At 38.9% G+C, this 26,430-nt stretch overlaps 1 protein-coding gene across 16 annotated transcripts; it reads left to right on the top strand.

Moving 5' to 3' along the window:
* Nucleotides 1-101: 101 nt before the first annotated feature.
* On the top strand, nt 102-23,622 carry ubap2a (ubiquitin associated protein 2a). 16 transcript variants are annotated; one of them, XM_077248829.1, is made up of 27 exons: nt 102-269; nt 6,056-6,193; nt 6,575-6,652; nt 6,735-6,845; nt 7,485-7,647; nt 9,343-9,420; nt 10,005-10,068; nt 10,154-10,251; nt 10,336-10,394; nt 11,592-11,662; nt 11,811-11,988; nt 12,210-12,459; nt 12,632-12,921; nt 13,710-13,903; nt 14,119-14,374; nt 15,105-15,144; nt 15,263-15,434; nt 15,557-15,614; nt 15,709-15,913; nt 20,056-20,147; nt 20,457-20,507; nt 21,126-21,207; nt 21,327-21,689; nt 21,775-21,879; nt 21,967-22,034; nt 22,428-22,616; nt 22,886-23,622. In XM_077248829.1, exons 2-27 carry the CDS (start codon nt 6,098-6,100, stop codon nt 22,979-22,981), a joined length of 3,507 nt encoding a protein of 1,168 aa, XP_077104944.1. In that variant the 5' UTR covers nt 102-269; nt 6,056-6,097; the 3' UTR covers nt 22,982-23,622. The 16 variants fall into 16 exon arrangements, with proteins under 16 accessions (XP_077104944.1, XP_077104987.1, XP_077104936.1 ...); XM_077248872.1 differs by having other exon boundaries at nt 163-269; nt 10,336-10,388; nt 20,460-20,507; XM_077248821.1 differs by having other exon boundaries at nt 163-269; nt 10,336-10,388; nt 20,460-20,507; nt 21,955-22,034.
* The last annotated feature ends 2,808 nt before the right edge of the window (nt 23,623-26,430 follow it).

Genomic DNA, 26,430 nt, shown 5'->3' with positions numbered 1-26,430 from the left:
GAAGCATAAAGAATATATCCTTTCAGAAATGGAGTAGCGAGTAAATAATGACAGATTGATCCTTTAAAGATGTTATACAATTTATAAATTGCATTTTAATTCATTACTTGTATATTGTTAAATTGTGTTGTTGTGTACGTGTGCGCGCACTTGTGAATCTGCCTGCTGGTGCGGGAGCGCGCCTGTCGGATCTGCATGGAGAGAATCGGCAGCAGCGGTGACGGTCACGTGACGGAGTCTGCTGCTGGCTGAGTGAAGCGTGTTAGCAGGTAATTAAAAAACAAATCTCTCTTTCAGACTCTTTAACTGTTTTATATATCAGATGTTACGTAATTAATATTTCTATCTCTTTGTCGCTCATCTGTTTTAATCCGTCGCTGGCTGTTTTTCGAGGTTATGTTGTCTTTTGTATGGCTTTGTTTTTCCTCAGTTTAGCTTATTCGGCTGTAGCTCTGTTGTGAGACCGTTTTCCTCAAATATTCATTCACAACAAGCCCGTATCACTATTAAGCCATTTTTTCTTACATTAAAAACGTCATATTGATATACATCTTGGTGTTTAAATGCTGTTAAGGGTTTAAATGTTATGAACAAGGACGCCGGGCGGTCGTGAGTTAGCCAGCTAAGCTACAACAATTGGAGAGAGGAAATGACATTAGAGACCATGGACAAAGGAGAGCATAGACTGTATGCGCTTATGCTCTGCACAAACTCAGTTTTTCACATTCATGGGGGCAAAAAAATGCCATATGCAACTTAAATGTATCGGAACATCTCTAATGAATCAATAAAGTTTATCTAGGATGCTGACCCTGGTCCTGGGTCTAAATTCCCTTTGTTTGAGCCGTCACATTTTTTAACCTTGTTATGTTTATGCATCATGTTTTTTGTGTGGGGGGGGATAGAGCATGGTTATAGAAACTCAGGAAGCAAACAAAGTCATTTGTGCATGTGCTTTGATTATGGTCGTTTGTTTAAAGTTTTCTAATGTGAGCGAGCAGCTATCACGTATTTTGTTTTGATTACGAATGTTTCTTGCAAGTTGTCAATAGTTGTTAGTTTTATATTTTTTTATTAGTGTTAGAAACTGAAAAAGCCAAACCAAGTTGTCTGTTTTAGTGATAAACCAATAATTTGGCTGATATTTGGCCATTTTGAGATTATTGACATTGGCCAATGACTATGTTCATTTGATCAGTTAACAAGTTTTTTCTACATTTTGGTGCATTTTTGGTGAATGTTGTAAAAGTAAATGTTAATTAACCAACCACCCCCCCCCCCCTCTCTATTTACCATTCTTTTTTAAATGTAAATTTTCCTCTTCGTAATCATTTCTGTTTAATTATGGATCACTAATTATTCCATTGAGCTACCTATTCATAATCAAAGATGAAACTGATTGAAATTTCTGTGAGTTTTTTTGGCTTACCAATCTGCATTTCTAAATGTGCTTTATACACACAATATTTGTGAATTCGAGGACATTATGGGTGGTCTGCTGACCAAAAGAAAGGCTTTGTTTTTCCATTTTGTAAGTATCTCAGAAATGTCCCCACATGAGACCATTGTCAGCTGGTGGAATCACTTTTGTGGGTTGTTTTGCTTGCTGTCATCATTAAATCGTTGGTGACCTGACCAGCAGTGCTTGCACAGCCAGTTTCATCCCAGTAAGATCTCTATTAATGTATGTATTTTGCAAGCTGGGAATTTTTGCTGGATATTATCTGGTGATCTCTATACGTCAGAATCTAGCTGGAAAGTTGTTGTCTGGCGTTTTCAGTGTGATTGCGTAGAAGGATTAAACATGCACAATAAGATCTCTTCTAGCAGCCAAGAAAAGCCCGCCGGATCCATCACAGATGTTATGTGTGTTGCCTTGTCTTCTATGTGAGCAGCGATTCTCGCTGATGTTTTAGTCTTTAGTTTCATGGATGTGAAGAATCTAATGTACTGTAGTGTCACAACTGGAGTTTTTTATTTGGTGTAAAATCATCTAAGAAGGTTTTTCAGGAATAGCTCAGCCAAAAATGAAAATCCTGTCATTTATCCATGTCATTCCAAACCTATTTGACGTATTTCTTTGGAACTCAAAAGCAAAAATTTTGCATACATACGCTCTTTTCCTTGCATTGATAGAGAAAGAGGACAGTGGCTATCCAGCTCCAGTACCCTCCAAAAATCACTTTAAAAGTATTATAGCTCTATTTTACTTGTGCCCTATATTCCAAGTCTGTTGAAGCCATATGATTGCTTTGTGTGAAAAACAGACCAAATTTTAAATTATAATCTATTAAAAATCTACTTCCTATCCATTAGGGCTGGGCGATGTGACGATATTATCATATAATGATATCTCACAAGTGCCCTGATGTCGATTTCAACAGTCAGTTGACCAGATGTATTTTACATAGCCCCGTAGTTACTGTACCCATGTATTTATTTTTTGAGCATTTTTGAGACTACACAATTAGTTAAAGAAAAACATCAACCCTCTATGGACACACTAGTTGCCATTGGCTTGTACATTTTTAATTTTACTCACCAAAATTTTTTCTTGAAATGCAAGAATAATACGAAGTCAAGTAAACTGTCAGTCTGTAATAAAATAAGAACAAATAATCAAACTACAAGGAATAGCAAAAATAAACACAATAGAACAAAGATGCAAATTAAATAAACAGTTCTTCTCAGGTTTTACATGTAGATCAAACAGTAGTTAGATACAGATTAAGTACAGAAATTGAATGAAGTAGGCTAATCAAATGTAAAATAACACTGCATAGTCTTCACTATTTAAATGAAATGTATATGAATCCTTATTAAAGTTATTCAGTCAAGAGTATTGAGTGATTTTTTTTTTGTCTATTGTTTGATTAACATTAAAAACACTGACAGCAGGAATAATAGGCTGCTGTCACTTTAAGACAATGCATGGATTCAATATATTGATATTGATACTGTAGGTTTTCTTTCTCGACTGTTTACGTTCACTTAAGACATAACCGACTATGTTTAATAAGATAGTTGCCAAGACTGGCATTTTGACATAATTTTGTCTTAATTCAGAAGCGGCTTTATGGGCGCGTGCTTTGGATGTGCAGTTTGAGCAGACAAAACTTCTCACACAGCGTGAATTTTTACATATTGCTCTGCCCTATCCAGCAGATATTACTCACACTTCCAGATATTCAAACACAATTGGTTACTGAACGTGAGAAACATTGGCGTTTAGTTGAGGTCATCCGATGAATCAGTATTATAGATTCATCGGCACCGATAACAGATTGCTGGAACAATTTGTTATCAGCAAAAATCTGTGCTAGTTTCAGTGGTTGCGTCCAAGAGAGCAGCTGATTATACAGTGCGAGAGTGGCCTCTAGAGGCAAAATAAAAACCATCATTTATTTTGACCCGTGAGACTGCACGGAACGGGACACTTTCAGATGCAGATGTTAAAATGTACACACCGAGTACCCTACATGTTTTCATAAAGTAATTAATTTAACTAGATGCTGCGTAAGTAGAGAAAGAACAGCAGTATGTTTGCCATCAAGGCTGAGAGGACTCTAATATTAGTACCTCAAGCAGGTAAAACAGTGTGACAAAATACACTCAAGTCCAACCCAAATATGATTGTTACCGTTCTTAGCATCAACCTTAGCGCCTTTGAATTAGGGATGGGCATTTAAAAAAAATATTGTATTGGAATATTCGGGTTCATGAAAATAGAATATTTGAATATTCTTTTATTTAATGTCGTTTAAGGAGATAGACGTTATTTAAGTTTTTGTCACCTTTTCAGAACAAGCTTACATTAGGCAATATACACAACAAGCTTACTATAATTCGTTACATTTATATAGCGCTTTTCTGGGTACTCAAAGCACTTTACATAGAAGGGCGGGAATCTCCTCAACCACCACCAATGAGCAGCATCCACCTGGATGATGCGACGGCAGCCATATTGCGCCAGAACGCCCACCACACACCAGCTTATTGGTGGAGAGGAGACTGAGTGATGAAGCCAATCAGTATGTATGGGGATGATTAGGATGCCATGATGGACAGAGGCCAATGGGCAAATTTGGCCAGGATATATATATACACACATACATGCATAAATACATACATGCATACATACATACATACATATATCTATATATATATATATATCTATATCAAATACAATCCACATGTTAAACAAGTTCCACAGGGCCACCCAGTGCATTTAATTATAACTGCGAAAAAAAGGTTAAAGAAAAAAAGTAAAATTCGAATAGCATTTTATCTTCCAAATAATAATTACAGATCGAATATTTGAAAATTCGGGGCTCGACTATAAGGACTGCCTGGTGTTATATTATAACTAAAGGCCTCATTATGCTTCTGCGTCAACTCCTACGGCGTAGTTACGCCGTCACTCCTACGGCGTCGTGGCTGTTTTATGGTTTATGGTTTTATGGTTTTAACGTGGCTGCGTCAGGTTGAGCTGCATCGCGGTGCATCTGACCAATCACAGCCCTTGTGGTCTGCGTCGCCTCGACGCGTAGTTAAAATTTTTTGGAGGTGCACGTCGAGCTACGACGAAGGGGTTCGCGGCGACGCAGAGGGGTCTGCTGGGGTACGCCGTCGATTCGACGCAGAAGCATAAAACAGGCTTAAGCGGCAACCTTCCGGTCTCTCTCTTGAACCCAACAAGGAAGTGACTTAAACTGCAATTCATGGACTGCCCGCTAGAGACAGGCTCCTAAAGAGAGTCAATGCCTTTACAGCAGAAAAAATAAATTTAGCAGTTTGTCTGTTAGCTGTCACGTAACCTCAGCTAATCCCGCCTCCTTGCCAATTTTCGTTTATCCAGGAGTGATGCGTGGTGAGGAGCCCACTTTGGGCTTCACAAATGCTCTTCAGAAAACCTACGGGTGACGTCGTGGACACTAAATCCATATTTTTTTTACAGTCTATGGTTATAACTGATTCTTGTTTAGTAAATTTTATTTTGTTAGGCAAGAACTTTGAAACTTCACCTGCATCTAAAATGTTGGCGTCGTCAGAACCTTGAAACAGTAGGTTGAAAACAGTAATACTTTTTAAAAATTAATTGTTCACTTTTTTTGTGACTGGGCCAGTGAAAGTATTGATAGGGCAAGTAAAAATCAGAACCACTATCCTGACTGGCCCAGTAGAAAAAATCCTTAGCATTTAGCCCTTCATTTAATTGTGAATGTTAACCTTTTCTCACACAGAACAATTGCATGGACTGAGAAGACTTGTAATAATAGAGCATTAATCGTATTCACTTTATGATGCTTTTTTTTCTAAATGGACCGCTTATATGCTGGCATGGCAAAGAAAATAATTAAAGATGGAAAATCTTGCAGGTTTTGAAACAACATGAGTCAATGATGACAGAATTTTCATTTTAAGGTGAGCCATCCCTTTAATATTACCTTGTTTCAACATTTTAAGTTGTTGTGTAAATGTGCTTTCCGTGGTTAATGAAACAAGTCACTTGCGAGCAGGACTTACAGAGTCTGGCACCTTAAGAACATTTCTGTAATGTAAACATTTCTTCTGTGAAATAGCAAGATTTTTAGATCATTAATACATGCCTCAGTGTAGATTCAAGGATTTTAGGTAATAAACATTAATGTCCTCATGCCAGAAAACTAAGTTGTTGTTTTGTATGCATGAGAAAAGAAGGACACTACAGGATAGTTGCGAAGTGTTAGCGGACACCAGTGTGGGCTCGTGGCGTGGTCTTCATTTCAGCGGGGCTCGGATAAGCCTGATTGTTTTTTCTACAAGGGTTTCTGGCGGTCAAAGTATTGCTCAATCTTGCCCAACTAGGTTTAGGAGAAAGGAAATCTGATACGGCCCCTGTGTGTTTGCTCCAACACTGCGCGGAACACTGAAGGGAAGATCTGCAGAAAACGTCAGCTAGCTCGCTTGAACAAAACCTCATCTGGTGTCTGCAAATATTTGGACTTGAAACTAGGACATGGAAGTGTTTTCCGAATAATAACCACTTCCTGTTTTTGGCCTTGTTTTTTTCTAGATTTTTCTGTTTTGTACATACATTGTTTTGTATATACTGTATATGATGGCCTCGGTGGGCATCGAACGAGCCCGGGGCATTCGGGACAAAGCGCTGCCCACTACCACACAGTCCACACAGCCACAGAAACAGCTTCAGGTCAGTGAACAACAACATATTGAATCATGTTAGGAATAACATACTACCATGCTACTCTTACTATTTCTGCAGTATATAGTATGACGGTACTCTGCTGGAATGTATCCCAGAATGCAATATGCTAGACCTTCCAGTTTCCTTGTGGGGGATTTTCATAAGACACTCTTTCATTATAAAATAACAGTTAGAGGGAGCACAAAGGGGAACGGATGGCTGGGGTTATAAGCCGCACCTTTATAAGTTCAACTGTTTTAAAGTGATATCTTCACGCAGTGCTTATGCTAGGATGCTCAAAAAACGGAGCATCCTAGCATCCTAGCATTTTATTTTTTTAAAAGATCCTTGGATGCTCATTCTGATAACTTGTGCTTCTGACTGCAGGCTACAGCTGAACAGATCCGACTCGCTCAGATGATCTATGACAAGAACGATGCAGATTTTGAGGATAAAGTGAAACAGGTATGAGAAGCTCTCTTCCATCAGAGTAAAGTTATGATTAAAATCCTCTGATGACCCCAGGAATGACCATATTTGCTCATAGCTCATAGAGGTCACAGGGAAGAACCAAGACGATTGCATGGTTGCTCTCCATGACTGCAACGAGGATGTCAATAGAGCCATCAACTTCCTGCTTGAGGGAACCTCTGATGCAGTAAGAATTCCATCTAACAGATGCACATGTGATCTTAGACTACTTAGTAGGCACTAAAACACATGAGTTATTCGAAAAAGGTGAAGTAAAACTGGTTTTATTGAAAATGTTGTTGCTACTGTCAGCTTTTTTGTGACTGTACTTTCAAATGCAAAACAATGATTTGTCAAGCTGGGCTTTATTCTTTTTCTGCATGTTTTTTTTTCGTTCTTTTTTTAGCTTAACGAACATATAACAGCACGTAATGCCCATATTCATGTGTGATAGATGCTAATTTATTTCAGAGATAAAGAGTCTATGACTTTAGTGGTGAAATTTGATAGGCCTCTTCTTATAGACTAGGATTTGTTTGAATTATTTCTGGGAATGAAACTCAAAAATAGAAAATGGGTCACTTCTGTAGTGTTGATCAGAAGGTAATCCTGTGTCATAACAGACCTCTGCCTCCACCACTGTGTCAAAATACAAGCTCCCAAATGTCCTTCATCAGTAATGAGGATTCAACAGTGATGATTAGCAAACCATGATTTAAATCAGTTATGTAAATGGCACTTCATTGACACCTAACATCTGCTGAACAATTATCTTCTTTTACTTCTTTTTGTTTGTTCTGAGTAGTAGTAATTTTATTACTTGCAGACCTCTTGGGAAACGGTGGGGAAAAAGAAGAGTCTTGGGAAGGATGGAACCTCTACTGAGAGTAAGGAGAACAAGGAGAACAGGGAGAAGAAAGAGAGGGAAAGCAGCAGGGGTCGTGGAGGAGCGAGTCGCCGTGGCAGAGGGACCAGTCGCAACAGGCCAGGTGAGTGTGTTGATGAGGTTTCCTTGTTTTTTTTTACATGGCTGTTTAGGGCCTATTTACACTTCTTTCTTAATGCGTTTTTACTGATCGGATAGCAACTCGTTTGGTAAAATTGTTCATTTACACTGTGTTCGCAAAACAAATATAAATCCAATCTTCAATTCCAGCATTATATACACATTCAGTTCACATAAACTAAAGCAGCTGATCAAATAGGAGAGATAGGAGCGGCATCAGCCCTGGTATGATAATTTAGTTTTACTACTTTTAATGAAGATGACTGTGTTGAGCTTCAGGATGCGATGCCGAAATATCGGTTTAATTTGCGGCTGTATGTTTGTCGGCTTGTGGAAGAGGCAACTCATCTGTGGTGGGCCATATCTGTTGTGATGCGAGTAGCAGTATACATCTGGCTATATGTGTCATAAATGGCTATTGGGAGCCAGTATATCACACCTTTGTTTTTGCCATTTCAGGAGGAGTAAAATGTACATATCTGGCTTCAACAACCAGACACATTTACACTTGTTCAGTTGCATCTGGAATGCGTCTCAGACCACCTTTGTTGTGATTAGTCGTCGACCGATATTGGTTTTTTGATTGCGGATATGCTGAAATCTTAAGAGACCAGGGTGGCAGATATAAAGCCTATATATATATATATATATATATATATATATATACTTAATATTTATTTGAATAAATATTTAATAAATTAGAAATAAATTAGAAAACAAATCCTTAAAATAAACATGCTTATACTTTTTCATAAAGTAATTGTTTAAAAATATATGAATATGTGAATAAAAAGGAAGTAAACTGTAACAGGGCACTCAGTAATCTGGTAATTTCGTGGGCACTGGTAATCATAAAGACAAGGTAACGCTAATTTTACATACAGCACACAGTGAAAACGATATGAATATGACACAGTGGGCAACTGGATATAGCACAGCATATTTTAAAATGAAGGATTTAAAGTTTTTCGTTTGAGTCTCCTGTGAAGCTGTTCTTCTGTTCGCATTCACTCACTTCGCACAGACCGACCATCACTCGCAGTAACACGTTTATGCAGGCTACAAATGCACACTTCACAAGAAATCACAGCTGGATTCGATTGAATCTGCAAGGTTTGTGAAATTAAATGTTTACTTGATATTCAGATATTTGTTTAAATGATGTTGATACGCATTTGCTGAATGTTGACGGTAAATTAGGTTTTTTAGCATGATTTTTTGCCTTTTATGTTACAAATAATATAAAAAGCAACGCTTTACTTTTTCGCATACCATTTACTTTCTTTGTTTACAAGTCCTGCTTTCCCACACATTGGCCAATCAGAAAAACTTATCGTCCGACGCCGATATTTTTAAAAAGCCAAATAACGGCCGATATATTGGCCGTGGCGATATATCGGTTGACCACTAGTGACCTATTTTCTAAAATTTGTGCTTATATTTCTGTTATAGTATGCCTATTCAAAGCAACCATGAATTTTCATGAAGAAACAGAATTTTAAAATGATACATTTAGTCTCATTGTGAATTTCTTTACTCAAATATCTTTTCTTTTTTTTTTGTAATTGCACAACAACAACTTTTGTACTTGTTTTTTTGTTTGTTTTTTTACAGTTTAATTGTGTGGAGTAGGTTTTAAGTAGGCTTTTGTGTGATCCAATGTTGTTTATTTGTATAGCAAGGACAGAGGAGAATGGTGTGGAGGCTGCTCCTGTTGAGAGAGGTGCTGACCGTGGCCGCAGAGGAAGAGGCAAAGGTGAGCCCACACAAACTCCATAAACATCATATCATTCACATTAATTGTGCTTATTAGGGATGTGCAAATCTACGTTTACAAATTCAATTAGTCAGGTTTTCTCTATTATGTAAGCCCTGTATAATTAGTCTCAGAACAACCCGGCACCGATCAGACATGTTTTGTTTTTATAGATTTATGGATATGGCTCTACAGTAGGGTGGACTGACACATATTCAACAAATAAATCCAAAAAACTTTTGTTACACCAAATTGACCATGGTCCTCATAAAACACTGAGATAAGAATGTTACTTCCAGCAGGTGATTTGAAGTCTTTATTGGTGGTGCTTTAAAGGGGATGAATTTCTCCTGGGATTTTAGTGGGTTTTAGCCCTCTGAAAGTTATAATAGCTATAGACCTTTAGTGCATTAAAACCTCTGTGAAGTTGCGTTTACCCATTTGAAGCGCTAAATACCTTAAAGATGAAACTCTTAAGAAAATATTTCGAGCTGTTGGACAATTGGGGTGTTTGACCACCCTGACCCATCCCTAGTGCTTGAGTTTTTATAAGTGCTTATGAGGTATTATTTATTTATTTACAGTGTCTGGAGGTAGAGGCAGAGGTCGGGCTCCAGTTACCAGCAGGTTTACAGCCCAGGGGATGGGGTGAGTATCAATAAAATGTTATTTAAACCTGTAATCAATTTCCAATATCATACAGCCACTAAAACCCCTTCTCACACTCCTGCAGGACCTTTAACCCTGCAGACTACACCACAGACAGTGGGACATCAAACTCGCACGCTGATGTCTGGGAGACGGGGGCGAATGACACTACAGATGGGACAGGTGAGAGACTTACCTCTGTTGCACAGAACTTTTCCCAGTCCGTTGGCCCACTCTCATCTCTCTTTCTCTCTTTGACACATTCAGTGCCATGGCAGAATACTCTAGACGAGTGGGCAGCTGAAGACTGGAGTGAAGATGTGAGTGTGAGTCATGCTCTATAATTAACCTCCTATGAATTATGGGATTTACAGAGCTTGAAATGAATAAGCCTGAAAAGACATGGTATATGTGTTGTCCAGAAATGTTAAAGAATCATATGATGTATGAATAATACAAATAATTTATCACTAATTACACAATATCTCTTTTTTTGTTTATGTAAAATTATTATTATTTTTACCACCTTATTATTATTATTATTATATATTTATAGTTCTAATTCTTTAATATATTATTATAAATTGAATGTTTATATTTTGTACACCTGTATAATCTCTTTTCATATATACCCAGGGGGCAAAACACCTGTTTTTTAGGAAATCAGACATGGGCTGCTGTAAAAGGTTGTCATATAAAAATGAAATCTATGATGTCTGAGGATCACAACCTGGGTGGACAACCCGGTCAACAAGCTGCTGGAAACTTGTAATTAGGGTCAAAACAATGCTACCTCAAATTCTGCTCCCCGGAATCACCCAATAGTCCAGTCATTTTATGAAAAAAGGTTGAACAAATTGCAATTGAAGCAAACTCAACTGATTTTGTATCCACAATATGTCCTGAGTAAGGAAGAAAAGCCCTGAAGAATCCCATTAGGGAATTTGAGGTAGCATTGTTTTGACCCTAATTACAAGTTTCCAGCAGCTTGTTGACCGGGTTGTCCACCCAGGTTGTGATCCGCAGACATCATAGATTTCATTTTTATATGACAACCTTTTACAGCAGCCCATGTCTGCTAAACCCCCTTTGCCCCCTGGGTAATATATATATATATATATATATATATATATATATATATATATATATATATATATATATATACATGCATACTATTTATATAATTGTAATATAATTACTATACATTATAGTTTTAATATACTGTATATGTATTTATCTGAATGGGTTTCCTAATGGCACCTTTCCTTTGGGTCGCCTGAAGGAGGGTGTCTGATGTTTTCGAAAGACCCGAAACACCCAATGAGATCAGGAACATCACTGATGATGTGCCCTAGCTTAGCAACAGACGATGTATCATTACAAAAAAAAATATATGTATTTATAGTTTTCTTGTATTATTTTATATCTCTCCCTCATATTTGTACACTATAGTCATATACTGTATTTTGCTTTTTTCTGCCACAAAAATAAAAGCACTAACTGGCACGTTTTGATCTCTAAAGCTCTCTGAGACCAAAGTGTTCACGTCCTCTTGTGCACCTCCAACTGAGAACCACATCACACCTGGCCAGAGGTAATAAAGTCAGACCTGGGGTTCTGCTTTCATGTGTTTGAGTTCAGCAAAGACAAACTTTAGGAAATCTATTCTTTTAATTCCAATCATAGCATTGTGAAAATAACGTCTTGTTTATTTCACTGACTGTATTGTGTGTTTGTTGTAGTCTGGATCTGTCGTCTCTGCTGCAGAAGCCTGTGGATCGAGAAGAGGCGGGGGGTCTGAAGGCCGTGGGCTCCTCTCAGGGGCTCGGCCACAGTCTGGTCTTCACCAACTCCCACCACCAGCCTGCTCGAAACGGTGGCACATCTTCTGGCTCCAACAGCTACACACACGCCACTCTGGTGAGACAACCCACAGCCATGATTTACAGCAGTACAGAGAACAAATGGCAATGACTGGCAGGGTGCTTTTAGGATCTTTTCAGAAACTTTATTAATTTTCAGGTGTTTATTTTCTAGCTAATCATTTTAAGACTGAGTGTATTGTGCAACATCATTAGTGCTGATACAGCGAGATCTGAATGGGTTTCCTAATGGCACCTTTCTTTTGTGTCTTTTCCCAGTCCTCTGTTTTGGGTTCTGGTTTTGGAGAGCTGGGTGGTCCAAAAATCGGGCAAACGGCCGGGCAGCAAATACTGGAACAGCTGAAGGGGCCTGGTCTTGGGCAGCTTACCTCCCCGCCCTCCAGCACAGGGACCAACTGCACCCCTGTAGGGGGGCTGGTGGGGACAGGGATTTCGGTGCCCTCCTCTTCTTGGGACATAAAACCTCCTGGAACACAGAGCTCTACTTCACTTCCGTCCCAATTCAGTCGTGAGTTTTATAATTGCTTTACCGGCCCGGAAGCACAATCTTGGTCTTACTTGAAAACACGTAGCTATGCATTAACACTATTAACCTATTCATTCCTAATCAGACTTTTTTTCTTATTTAGTCACCCGTGACTAAGTGTGAACGGGCTTTTTCTGTATTGTTTGCCCTGTAGGGGAATTTCAGATGCAGCCAGAGCCATCTTTGGTGCTAAGCCAACTTGCCCAGCGACAGCAGGGCTCCCTGACCCACATGGGGCCTCTAGCCAGGCAGCCCAGCCCTCCCCCACTGAGTGCCCCTTCGCCTGCCTCGGGAACACTGGAAGCCTTTCCGAAAGCGCCGGAACCATCACAGCACCGTGATGGGCCCTCAATGGCCCCCTCACAGGCTGCCGATTCTCAGGGCAGCAGCACACAGCAGCGGCAGATAAAGACCCAAAAGCGACGGATACCTCCCACTTCCAAGGTGACTGAGATTTAAAAAAAAACATCGAGGTGGAGTGCTTTTTAAGATCTCTTGGTGAGCTCTCTATTACCTGGTACAGTTTGTAGATAAACATTCATAAAATGGCCGTCACAACCTATTTTGCTTATATAATCTGGCTTATTTCTGGGTTCAGTGGTATTTTCAGCCAAAAAGAGTATAGGGTGGGGCTTGATTTTATCCATCTGGAATTTATTAAATCGTAAAAAGTAGGTGTTACCAGAATGGAGGGGGAAGCAAGTTATGAAGAAGAAAATACACAGATGAATTGCTCAAGCATAGGTTTAGGAAATTAAATAGTCCATTTGGAATTTGTTTAAATTTTTCTAAATTTTTCTTTTGCATATGTGTTTACTCCTGTAAACAGCATTACCGTTAAAACAATTTGGGTCTGTAAGATTTTTAACATTTTTGAAAAGTCAAAAACTGTTCACCAATGCTGAATCTATTTGATCAGGAATACAGTAAAAGCAGCAATATTGTGAAATATTACAATTCCAAAAACAACAGGGTTTGAATCAGGTCAGCATCATTACTCCAGTCTTCAGTGTCAAGTGATCCTAGTGAAATCATTCTGCTGATTTGGTGATCAAGAAACATTTCTTCTTATTATTGTGGAAAAAAGTGGATACTTCACTTTTGATCAATTTAATGCGTCCTTTTAGAATGGTTTTACAACATTTACCTTTAACTGTTACAAAGCTTTTTTGTTTTTGTTGATATTTTGTCAGTATATGCTGTGTGATTTACATGTGTTTGTACACATACAGATTCCTGCATCAGCGGTAGAGATGCCCGGGTCAGCAGATGTGTCCGGTCTAAATGTGCAGTTTGGTGCCCTGGACTTTGGTTCAGAATCTGCCCTGCCAGACTTCGGCCAGTCGGAGAACTGCAACAGTGAACCCATAAGGGAGGCTGCAGTGGTTCCTCAGTCACAGAGCAGCCTTTACTCTAAACCAATCAGGTCAGTCAGTGGGAGAAATGGTCACAATGAAGACAAAATAGTCTCGCTGTCTAAATTAAATTTAAGTGCTGTTTCTTTTTCTTTGAGCAGTGGACTTCATGTATTGCTGATTTTCCTTTATCTCTCAACGCATGTCTTTCGAACCAGTATGCTGTCTTTAGCTTTAAAACTCTCCATTCTGCATGCTAATACGATTCCCATGATCTCCCCTGCAGTGAATCTCTGACCAGTCCGGTCCCTTTGCTGCTTCCTCTGGCCTCTTCTGACAGCATCTACCCCTCTCCCTCGGTACCTCTCCCCAGCCTCGCCCCCTCCCACCCCACCCCCAGCTCGGTGACAGCCCCCTCGTCCTCCTCATCTTCCTCTTCCTCCTCCGCTGCATCATCGGCGGGTAACAGCTTTGATTGTGGTGTGGCCCCTCACTCAAGACTGACCTTTTCTCAGAGCAAGGAGCTTTCTGGACCTGTGACGGTAGGTGCACACAGAGAAACATTAGTTTTCAAAGCTACAGAGCTAGTTAAAGGGCTACGTCAACCAAAAATCATTTACATCATTTACATTGCCGTCTAAAAGTATGGGGTTAGTAAGATATTTAAAAAAAATAAAATAAATGTTACAAAAGATTTCTATTTCAAATAAATGCTGATCTTTTGAACTTTCTATTCATCAAATAAATTTTAATTTCTTATTATCACTGTAAAGCTGCTTTGAAACAGTCCATATTGTTAAAAGCGCTATATAAATTAAGGTGACTTTACTTGACTAGAAAAGGTTTTCCACAAAAATATTAAGCAGCACAACTGTTTTCAACATTGATATTAAGAAATGTTTCTTGCACCAAATCGGCATATTAGAATGATTTCTGAAGTATCATGTTATACTGAATACTGGTGTAATGATGCTGAAAAAATTAGCTTTGCCATCACAGGTTTAAATTACATTTTAAAATATATTAAAACAGATATTTTAAATTGTAGGAATATTTCACATTTTTACTGTTTATACTGCATTTTTGATTGAATAATGCAGCTATGGTAAAAAAAGGGACCTTTTTCAAAAACATAAAAAAATCTAAGAACGGTTGTGCACATGCTCTCATGTTGTACCATGGATGCACTATTTCTTTAGTTCACCGTACATCAAGGAGGTTATGCTGCTAATATTAATTTGATTCGGTATACTCTGTTTGCATCTCTGACAGAACGGTTTCAATGGTGCGAGGACCTCTGCTGCTTTAGACAGTAAGTCACACTCATCAGTTTTACCCTTCTTTCTGTGTCATGCATTAAAGATTTAACTTCACGCCTTTTAACTGCTTCATTTTTTGTAATATATTACATTTTATGGCTTTTCCATCAGCCACATCGAGTTCCTCCACTCCAAAACAAGAGTCTCCTTCTCTGGTCAGCAGCACAAGTGTTGCCCCCTCTGCCCCATCCTCACTGTTGCCCCCTTCTGTTACACCACACAGCTCTGTTCTGCCCAGCCTGGCATCTGAGCTGTCCTCTGCCAGCTTACCTCCACTCAGCAGGTGGGCGAGATGTTTATTTATACCTTTTCTTTCTATTACTCATTTATTTACATTTAAATTCATGTTTTGACAAATGTTATGTGGGCTACATATATCTGTGACACTGCCTATTTTTCCTGTAGTCATGTGAGCAGTGGTCATCCCTCTGTGTCGGCACTTTGCACCACATCTTCACTTACAGTGAGTTCTGTAGGATACACTGACAAACACTCTCTGCTCACCACCTCCACTGTCTGTAACAACTCCGTTTATGTGTGTGTGTATGTGTCCTCAGTATACAAGTGTGGACAGCGTGAACTCTCTCGCCCCCTCATCAATGGCATTTTCCTCCCAGCCTGTGTCCGCTCTGTCCAGCGGCAATGTGAGCAGTGCTGCGAGTGGCGGCAACAGTCTGCACGGGTCTGGAATTTTGGGTCATGGCACCAATGGTAGCGCACTTTCTGGTATCAGGGCTGCCCCGCTACTGTCTTCCTCCAGCGGTGAGAGAGCCCACACGCATCACGATATTGTGATCACACAGCAATTATCACAATACCATGTAGTATCATGACATCATTTGTGTCATTTAGATGTACTTTTACACTTCTTGGTGGGTCGGAGTGTCGTTTATTTCTACAAAGCTTCACTAATTAAATAAAATAGTGCTATGAAGTACTAATAGCACTTTTACTTGGGATTTGAAAAAATCACCAAGCAGTTTGTCATGGTTGGGCGTGTAAAACGCCTTATGAGTTTTGCTACGCACATGAATGATGCCTCAAATCATGTGGCTTGTTGAGGAGAAATTTGCTAATTGAGGACTAATGATTTTTGTAGAAACACTACCATTAAAAAATGGTATACATATATAACCACGCCCACTCGCGGTAAAGCTGCCGTTGCCACCTCAACTGTCATCCGCTACAGCCGGAATGGATGCTCTTAGCAGCTTATTAGGTTAATTAACTTTATAACATGAGCACACAAACTTACATTCATTGGTGGGCACGCACTGCCAATGATGGTACCAGTTGTCGGCGCGACGGTAGGATGAAGGCAGAGGCGGGAGATAGTCGGTTCGGCCCCATTCACCAGTAACAGCGGATTATCAGTGAATTTCCGTGACGAAGACATAACTAGCAAACTGTACACTGTAGTAACTATAATAATACTGACAGTAACTCGCGATTGAGCGGCAAACTGATGCGAATGTGCTCTTTTTATATTGTTAGTGGAGCGGCCAGCCTCAGTGGCTCTAGTGCGTCATCAAGTAGGGGCGGGGCCAGGAGCTCAGGGCTCCAGTGCGTCCTCGAGCCCTGTTTTAGACCCGTCCAAAAAATCCGGAAAATAGCAATGGTGAAAAACTGTTTAACGGTCTAACTCCACAATCCAGTACTTCACAGTTCACAGTTTTTGTAATATGTTTTAGCAATACATTTCTAACATTTATAATGTTTAGAATTTTTTTTTTTATTGCCTTTACAGGGAGTTTAAGAAACATTTCTTACTACCAGCAATACGATTGAAAACAGTAATGTTGCAACAATGTTGAATGTACCAGCAATGTTGAAAACAGTTGCTTAATATTTGTGAAATCTGTGATGCATCAGGAATGGTCAACTTATGGACAATTCTGTCAACATGTTCCTAGCGTGTATAATATATAAACAAGAAAAGGTGTTTATAATGTTCATATTTACTTTAAATCTAATGAGGCATGCTGCGGTTGTCGGTGTTACATTACTTGGCCACCGCAGCACTGACAGTTTTTATTTGTATAAAATAGCAAAAAGACAATTTAGTTCAGTTGGACAATGAACACTACAATTATAAGCTTAAAGAGTCTGTTCTGCTCCATACTGCACTAGCTGCAGTGTCACACTACAGTGCAGTATGAGTCAGAATCATATCACTTATCACACGAAGAGAGTGAGGAGAGATGACTGACAGGACGAATTATGTATTGTGCAAAAGATGATAAATATCTCATCTTGTAAAATGTGCGGTCAGTACCGCTGCTCCCTATACACATAGTACGGATGATAGGGAACTTGAAAGTGAAAGGGCGTACATTTAAAAGCGATTTTAAAGGCAGGATAGGTAGAATTCCCCAAAAATACTTCTATATATCTTTGTCTTTATATATCAATGCATAATCAAAATGTAAGTGATCTGGAAAAGAAATTATAAAAATCGAGTGTCTGTAGTTCTCTCAGGACTGCAATAAACACAGCTCATTATTCCATTAACTCCCATCCCCTCCCTTCTCGGCTCCTTCCAAAGCCACGCCCCCAAAACACACGAACGCGCGATCCCGGCCGTTCGCTCAGCTGGAAGAGTCGGACGCGTTTACCAGCGCCGAGCAGAGAGGAGGCCTTGTAAATCCACTTTTTGATCGCGTGGACGTTGATATGTCTTTCTCATAACTATAAAAACAAGCAAATCACCATAACAGTTAAATCACCACATTTTTTAAATGTATTGTTTACAGATAAACTGAGTAACATACACTCAAACGCCTTCTCACAACTGCATTGCAGACACAAGATAATATAACACACACACACACAACATATATTGTATAACACATACAGATACAACATAAAGACATAGGTAAACATATGTAGAGAGTGATGACGGGAGCTAAGATGTCGTCATCACTACCGTAGTCATTACAAATTGTTTGTGGACTTGTGTTTCTTTACATTTGTTATTTAGGGTTTTGTGTTTCTGTTGACTATGGTGCAGTCCCTTAGGTTCATTATTCTATAATACTCATTTATAATAAGTTTAAGATATGCTGTTGGAGTTGATTGCAGATAGGTGCTCATATCAGTGGTCTTCACAACATGTTATGTCTACTATAGTTTCTTTTTGATTTTCTCATTAACCACACAGACAAGTTTTTAGTTATGTATTTTTGTTATTTATTATTTCAAATTTGTATTTATTCCCACATTGCAAACAGTTGCCCCACATGCTGTCTACTCACCATTTCCTGTTCCTGTGACTCCTCAAAGGAGGGGGCGGGTCCACAGCTTTCCTTTTTCTTGGGTCGGGTTAAACTATTTCTACTAATAAGAAATGTCTTATGGTGTTTGCATTTAGTTTAAGTTGCTGAATGAGTTTATTTTATTTATTTTTGAAAGTTAATTGGATAATGGTCATATATTTAAGCTACAAAGGTTTTGTATTGATACCCCCGTAGTTGGTATGGTCTTGAGTGTAATGAGCCTGTTCTAGGCTATATAAGACAGTCTAAACTGGACCTTGGGAGGAAAAGGAGAGGGTTATATTGCTGAAACATATCATGAAGATTTTTGCTGCAATTTTGTAGCAATTTGTTTTTCTTTGGTTATTGTCATATCAAAGTTTGCACTGAGTCCAGTGTATGTTTATTTTTGTAAATATTTTTTTTGGTTTAATTTTGTAATTGTTTCTGTGACACTTCACTGAGAGTTTGTACACCCCTACTACTCCACTGGCCTTTAATAAAAATCCTCTTTGGGATGATGTCTGAGTCCTGAGCCTATCTACCACCTCCCCTTGATCTCTACGGGACACGTTATGACATAGAGCATATAACAACAAACCAAACGTGAAAAAACGGAGCAGGTAGAGTTCATGGTGAACATAGCAACAAAGTTTAAGCAGAGGATAAAGCTAGGTATAAAAATAGATCCCCTAAACTTTTTAACCTAAAGTTAGATTTGGCGAAATTAAACAAAACACCTTTCAACTGCAGATAGGCCTATTGCTTATTTATTGACTCAACCCTGGCTTACTAACAGTAACGTTATACCAGTCGACACCAAAGTTACACTGTCATAGCTAAGCCAGTACCGTTAGTTATGCTACGTAACGTTAGGTAGCTAATATTAGGTAGCTACGTGTGCTAGTGATACATGCTTCATGAAAAAATAAATGCCATCAAAATGAAAACAGCAAGATTACCTGTCCAGCAGAAATAAAGCCATCATGGAGTCACTTTTCAGCCCCTTGAGATCCCTCAGTTGTCGCCACCGCTGGAAAGCCACGCCGATATTGACTCTCATATGATTTCTTGATTTATCCAAAGACTTTTTGTTCATAGCCTTTTCAAATACTGTCTTCCTTTTTTTAACTTGCTTGACATCGCTGCCTCTATATGCAGGTAACGTTACTGAGAATTTTGACTGTTCTTTCTCTGCCATAATTGTTATTACTAGCTTCCGTGCCTCTTCAAACGGGGGCGCGCATTTGGGCTGCTTCTGTATCAGCAGATGTGGTATCCATGGTAGCGAGGGAGAGTGACAGTCGCCCCAGCCAATCATTTCTTTCGTCCCGAATGGAATAATGAGCTGTGTTTATTACAGTCCTGAGAGGACTACAGACACTCGAGTTTTATAATTTATTTTCCAGAGTACTTACATTTTAATTATGCATTGATATATAAAGACAGTTTAAACAAATTTGGAAAAAAGTATTTTTGGGGAATCTATACACAGCATGGGTGATGCTGTGACCCCCCCCCCCCCAGGTTTATATACTGGTGTGCAAATTTCCTCACAGTGACATCCCTAAATCCTATCAGCAACTGCTTCCTTTTTTCGTTCAATCTGCAATCTTCATTCTCCAACAACTCTTCCTTGTTTGTGTGCAGGTAAAGCTCCTCCTAATCTCTCTCAGGGGGTTCCTCCACTGCTGCCTAACCAGTACATCATGGGACCCGGAGGTCTGCTGCCTGCCTACCCGGTAAGAACACTCATCCTCTTAAAACAAAACAGATCAGCTTGCCTTTCACCCCTCTGAGAAGTACTGTAGTGTGTGTGGAATTTCAGGATTTGTGTGTTTGTTTTGGGTTGGGTGATTCAGTGTTGTTGCTTTTATGCACTCTTGTAAAGTGGTGTCTTATTGTGTGCACGACTTGTACTGAGTAACATAATGAAATATGGATCACAAACTCTTTACAAGCTCTGAGCCTGTGAATAATGAAATACTGAATATTGATTTCAGTAACATCTATAGTATGCAAGGTGCTGAAAGTTGTTGTTTGTTGTGCAGCAGATTTATGGCTATGAAGACCTCCACATGCTCCAATCCAGACTACCAATGGTGAGTGTGAGACCATCAAATTCCCTCTTCAAATGCATTAGAGCAGTGGTTCTCAACCAGGGCGCCTCATCAACACACTTCCAAAGGGCCTCAAATTGACTTGATTATTTTATTGCTGGTTTTGTCTTATTTTAAATAAACTGAAACAATTAAAAATCAAGAAATTTCTTATTATTTGGTTATTTTTATAATGAATAAATGTTTTTAATATATTTTAGACGGTTGGGGAGGGGGGTTCATATGTCCAGTGTAAAGTGAAGAAATTAGGTCAAATATATTTATGTAATTATTGTAATGATAATTAATTATTTTTATATACATTTAATAAAACAACTAATTCTATTAATTTAATATTCAAGCATTGATGGAAAGTTGATTTAAATTTTCATTAAAATAAAATCTGTCCTGTGCAGTATTTGTTCACATGGCCTTAAAATCATGTAGGCCTAATTATTCAAGTTCATTGTTAATAACTCTCTGTGTATGTATAAAACATTTTAAATGTAAATGTCATTCAAATAATTGTGCTTAGCAAATCAATTTTTTTGTTAATCAATTGTCAGCCCTAGTCAAGACAAATGTTCACTCTGGAATCTCTGCTTTTTGTGATCCCTGTAGGATTACTACGGAATCACATTCCCAGGGCCGACTGCTACGCTGTCTGGCAGAGATGGAAGCCTCGCCAACAACCCTTACTCAGGTACCGCATTGCTATATTCAACTGCTTTTTATTGGTCTGTAAGCTTTGATTCATGACTTCTGTGTTGATTAAGGCAGACAATAAAAAGATATCTGGCATTTCTTTTTTACTCCATTCAGGTGACATCACAAAGTTTGGCCGAGGTGAATCCGCCTCACCAGCACCCTCTGCCAGCCTGTCTGCTGCTCACGGCCCACAGACGGCACAGCCTCCGCAGGCTCAGAGCCAAGGACAGAACCAGCCCCAGCCGCAGGGCCACCACAACACCCAACAGACCTTCCTAAACCCAGCCCTGCCCCCTGGATACAGCTATACAGGGCTTCCCTACTACCCCGGGGTGCCTGGCGTGCCCAGCGCATTTCAGTATGGCCCCACCATGTTCGTGCCCCCTAGCTCGGCCAAGCAGCATGGCATGGGTCTGAGCAACCCCACGACGCCATTCCAGCAGCCCAGCGGTTACGGCCAGCACGCCTTCAGCTCAGGTTTGTGCAGATTAGACACATGCTCACATTCTCATGCATACTCAATGCTGTTGAGCGTAAAAGTATTGTTTTTGTCTATTTCAAGGGTATGATGACCTGACGCAAGGCCCAGCAGGAAATGAGTACAGCAAAGGCTACAGTAACTCTTCTCAAACACAGGCCAAATCTGCTGCCTCTGGCCCAGGGAAAGGTACAAACACACCTCATTTCAGTTTTTATGTATAAATTGACCCTGTCCACTAAATTAAAATAATTGATGCCTCAGTTTGTGTCCCAGTTGTCTCTGTGACATCTAGCAATTCTGGGGTGCCAGACATCAGTGGAACTGTTTACAATAAAACACAGGTGCTTTTATTCATTTATGCTTTACACACACATATACACTACCTTTTCAAAAGTTTGCAGTTGGTAAGATGTTTTTGAAAGGAGTCTCTTCTGCTTATTTGATAAAAAATACTTGTTTTCTATTGCAATGTATTTTAAAATGTAACTTGTTCCTGTGATGCAGCCATTCATTTAGCGTCACATGATCCTTCAGTTAATAAGAACAGCATTCTAAAATAGAAATATTTTTGAACATTATACATTTTTTATAGTCACTTTTGATCAGTGTAATGCTTCCTTGCTGAATAAAAAAAAACTGACCCAAACTTTTCTATAAATATAAATGCATGTATATAAAGAGAGAAATATTAGTTCTATTGTGTGTGTGTGTGTCCGTGTACTTTTTTCCTGCAGCAGTTTGATAAGCAGGGTTTCCATGCTGGCACACCTCCACCTTTCAACCTCCCCTCGGCTCTGGGCGGCACGGGACCTTTGACCCCTGGTGCTGCCCCTGGTTATCCTGCTCCATTCCTTCACATTCTGCCGGCACACCAGCAGCCCCACTCACAGCTGCTCCATCATCACCTCACCCAGGACGGACAGGTCAGTCCCTGTCTATTCACACAGTCTGAAATTTTGAAATTAAATAATGCATCTCTAACAAAACCCTTATACAGAGTCTGAGATATTATTGAAATGTACATCAACAAAAATGAATAAATGTATTTTATACTTTAACTGTAATTTCAGTCACAGAGAACATGGCTATACTGTCTTCAAGTATTAAGATGTTATAGATGTAAGTACAAAAGTTGTCAACATGGTAACCTTTCACCCTTGTAAGCTCATGTCTGGTGTTTGTGTTCACGTAGGGTGGGCCAAACCAGAGAAGTCAGTCCAGCACCATGCAGCAGAAGACCCAGGTCAACAAGTCCAACTATGGCAGCTCTCCCTACTGGGGCAACTGAGCACAGTCCACAGAACAGGTGCCGTCCCGCACCCAACGACACACCTATCAGAGCAGAGGGACGCCCATACACACTACCATCATCCTCATCCTCCTCCTACATTCTCATCTCCCCTTTTCAAAGTTTTGGCTGTTGTATGTAAAGTATATTTATGTATGTATTTATACAGTATATATGTATTGGTAGAATATGAAATGTGGTTTTTCTGCATTTTGTTTTTGAAGGATTTTTTTTTTTCATTGCTAACTGGCTAAGAGGATATGATGACAGAGAAGTGATGAGAACACAACAGAAGAGTGAATATACTTGAAGCAGAGCAGGCATCATGATTCAAACATGAGAGTTTTTATTTGTATACATACCCATGATAATGTATGTACATTACTGCTAAGCTTGATCACTTGATGGTGAAGCCTTTTTTTAACTTTTGTATTTTGCTCCTCCCCTCCCCCCCCCTTCACATGTGAACTTTTTTTTCTATCGAGGGGGATTTTTAATTTCAGTTCTTAATTTTGTTCCCTCTGCCCTTCATTTGTGAAATCCCTCCCACCCACCAAATTGGCTAAATGGTAGCATTTTAGATCTAATTTTGTTTTAACATTGGTTTTACCCTTGTTGTCAAAATAAAACTGTCCAGTTTACTTGTTTGTCTGATTTTTCACATGCAGTACTTCAGCACACATGAGCAGTAATAAGTATTTATTTCATTTTTTTTAAATGTATGATCTGATTTATTTGCATTGCCATGACAGATCAGCTCTTGATCTCGCTCTAATCAGTGCCATAGAGAGAAAGAGTTGCGACACGCTTTGATGTCGCCGCTATGGCTGTCACGTGGTTCATGTAAGCCCCAATAGTTCCAAAACATACGCTGGCTGTCATGTTCTTCTATGGGACAGACAGCAGCGATTACATTTTTGAACGGTAAATATAAAATAACACACATCCAAGTACTTTTTCAGCTGTTTATTGCATTATTGCATTTAGTTAATGTCAGTTTTGCATTTGGAGAGGCAGGGTGACAACGAAATACTGTATATTACATAAGTTTTAGGGGTTTTTTTGGAGGGAAAAGCTTGGTGTTCATGTTCGCATGGGTAGTAGCACTGGCTTTAGCGGCTTTCATCTGATGATGGACGTCTCATGATATTTATTTTAGCACAACTGGGCTGTATTAGGCTATTGATCCGTGATCTTGCTTATAAATTCCGATTAAGCCATTAGCCTACCTTCGATCACGCAGAGGTCTGCAGTGGCGGTCCGTTCAGAATTCCAACCAACATAAAATATAAATAATTACGCTGGGCATGTAGCCTACAAATGAATGATTTAGGAGGGAAATTGACTGCTCCCATAACGTAGAAAGCAACGACTATATTTGCAGCAATGTTCGGTAAATATTAACTTCATAAAATGAAACCGGAGCGATAGTTAATGAGTGAATTAACTATGTTCCTAAATACGTAGCTAAATAACTGTTAACGGGATTCATTTCAGTATGGCTAATGTATCCCTTCATCCTCCTCTAATCATAGACTAAACCATTCATCAGAAAACACACACAAATACATGTACACACGTATATATATTTCAATCACACATTATTACTAACCTTAACCCAAACACATAATATATTGTGTATGTACGTATATATATATATATATATATATGAATTCATGTGTATTTATGTAGGCCTATATGTATTATTACACAAACACACATTTTGACAAATATGCATATATATACACACATAACCCTAACCCATTTAAATAAATGAATTGTGTATGTGTGTATGTATATATAATATTATATATATATATATATATATATATATATATATATATATATAATTAATAATATTATATATTATATACATCAGGTTACCGTAAGTTAGCTAACGTTAGTGTCACGTAAGCTATAGCTGCAATTAACCTATTATCTTCCAATAAACATTAACTAAAACTGGCTGCATAAAATATAACTACTGACTAGATTCACGAGAGGTCGGCTAATGTGTTTAAAAGTTTAAAAAAAATACAGTGATTTCATTCATTTACCAGCGAGCGTACTTCGGAAACTCTGAAAATGAATGGGGTTCAATGCTGGAACTATCATGCTGCGTCCCAATTCGTATACTATCCGTCCTAAACAGTATTCGAAATTAGAATTAGTACGTCCCAAATCGTAGTATGTTGAAATGAGTGTTCCAAAGATACCCGGATGCTCTACTTTTTCCGGTCAGAATCAGAAAGTGCAGATCGATGCGCACTCTAGGCTGATATTGCCCACAGCCCATCGCGCGTTGGACGAGGATTCGATTAGAACTACAAACACGAGTGAAAAGTGTTAAAAAACTACAGACATGGAGGACGCGCGAGTCCGGTGGTTATGTAGAAAGGTTTAGATAAATGGGTTTGAGTAGGTAATTATCAGTATCTAACATGACGAAAAATTATTTATTCAATGTTGTCTGCATTATATTGCATCTGCAGCAGCATTGTGAACTTTTGTAAAGATACGTTTTGCCATTAACTTTTAAATGCATCATTACATTCAAATTGCAAACACATGAGGAGAGTCACCGCATTAATGACCCATGGCTGCAGACCAAGGTGCCACAACATTTCTCTCCGAAACGGTAGGAAATTAAATTAGATTGAATGGAGGATTTTAACTGTGACAAGATGATTGACAGGGCAGTTTACGGTGGCTGGACGCACGCGACAGAGCTGTCCGCTAAAGATGACGAAGTAGTATGTCCCAAAGCTTGCCTACACTTTTGCTACACACTCAAAAGTATGTACTTTTTCTTCACAAAAAGAGTACATACTTTTAGGTCGTAGTATAAGTAGGCGAATTGGGACGCAGCCTCGGTGTTTGGAACTATGGGCTGTTCCACGACACGCGTTACTTCCGCATTCCAAAGTTCCTATGGCGGTCTATGCATAGGGTCTATGGGAGTGTCGCAACTCTTTCTCTCTATGGCTGTGTCTCTAATGCTGCATTCACATCAAGTTTATGGGGAAAAAAATATTTTTGCAAAACTTGTAATTGGAGGTTAGTTTAACATTATTTAATACATTAGGGGCTTAGATTAGGTCAGAATTAGGCCTTAGTTCAATTAGGACATTTAAGTTGCTTTTATAAATGTGCCTTAGAAAAAAACATTACAGAACACAGTGGAGAAGGAATTGTTGAATAAATTCATTAGTATTTTTTTTCCCACCAATGTACACTTCAAAGGTTTGAGGTCAGTAAGATGTGTATTTATTTTATACAAGTTTAATAAAGATAATGCAGTAAAAGTAACAATTTTGACCATATTATATGGTAAATAGCCAATTTGTTAATATTGCTGACTCTTTTGTATAATTATAAACTAACAATATAAACTAATAATTAATATAAAGATTGTTTATATTAGAGACTAATTATATTAGAGACTAACT

Source organism: Siphateles boraxobius, unplaced genomic scaffold, assembly GCF_051911475.1.
Source record: "Siphateles boraxobius isolate OS27281-9 unplaced genomic scaffold, OSU_SipBor_1 11, whole genome shotgun sequence".
In the NCBI taxonomy this organism is placed as follows: Eukaryota; Metazoa; Chordata; class Actinopteri; order Cypriniformes; family Leuciscidae; genus Siphateles; species Siphateles boraxobius.
This window is presented reverse-complemented; position numbering and strand designations above follow the sequence as displayed.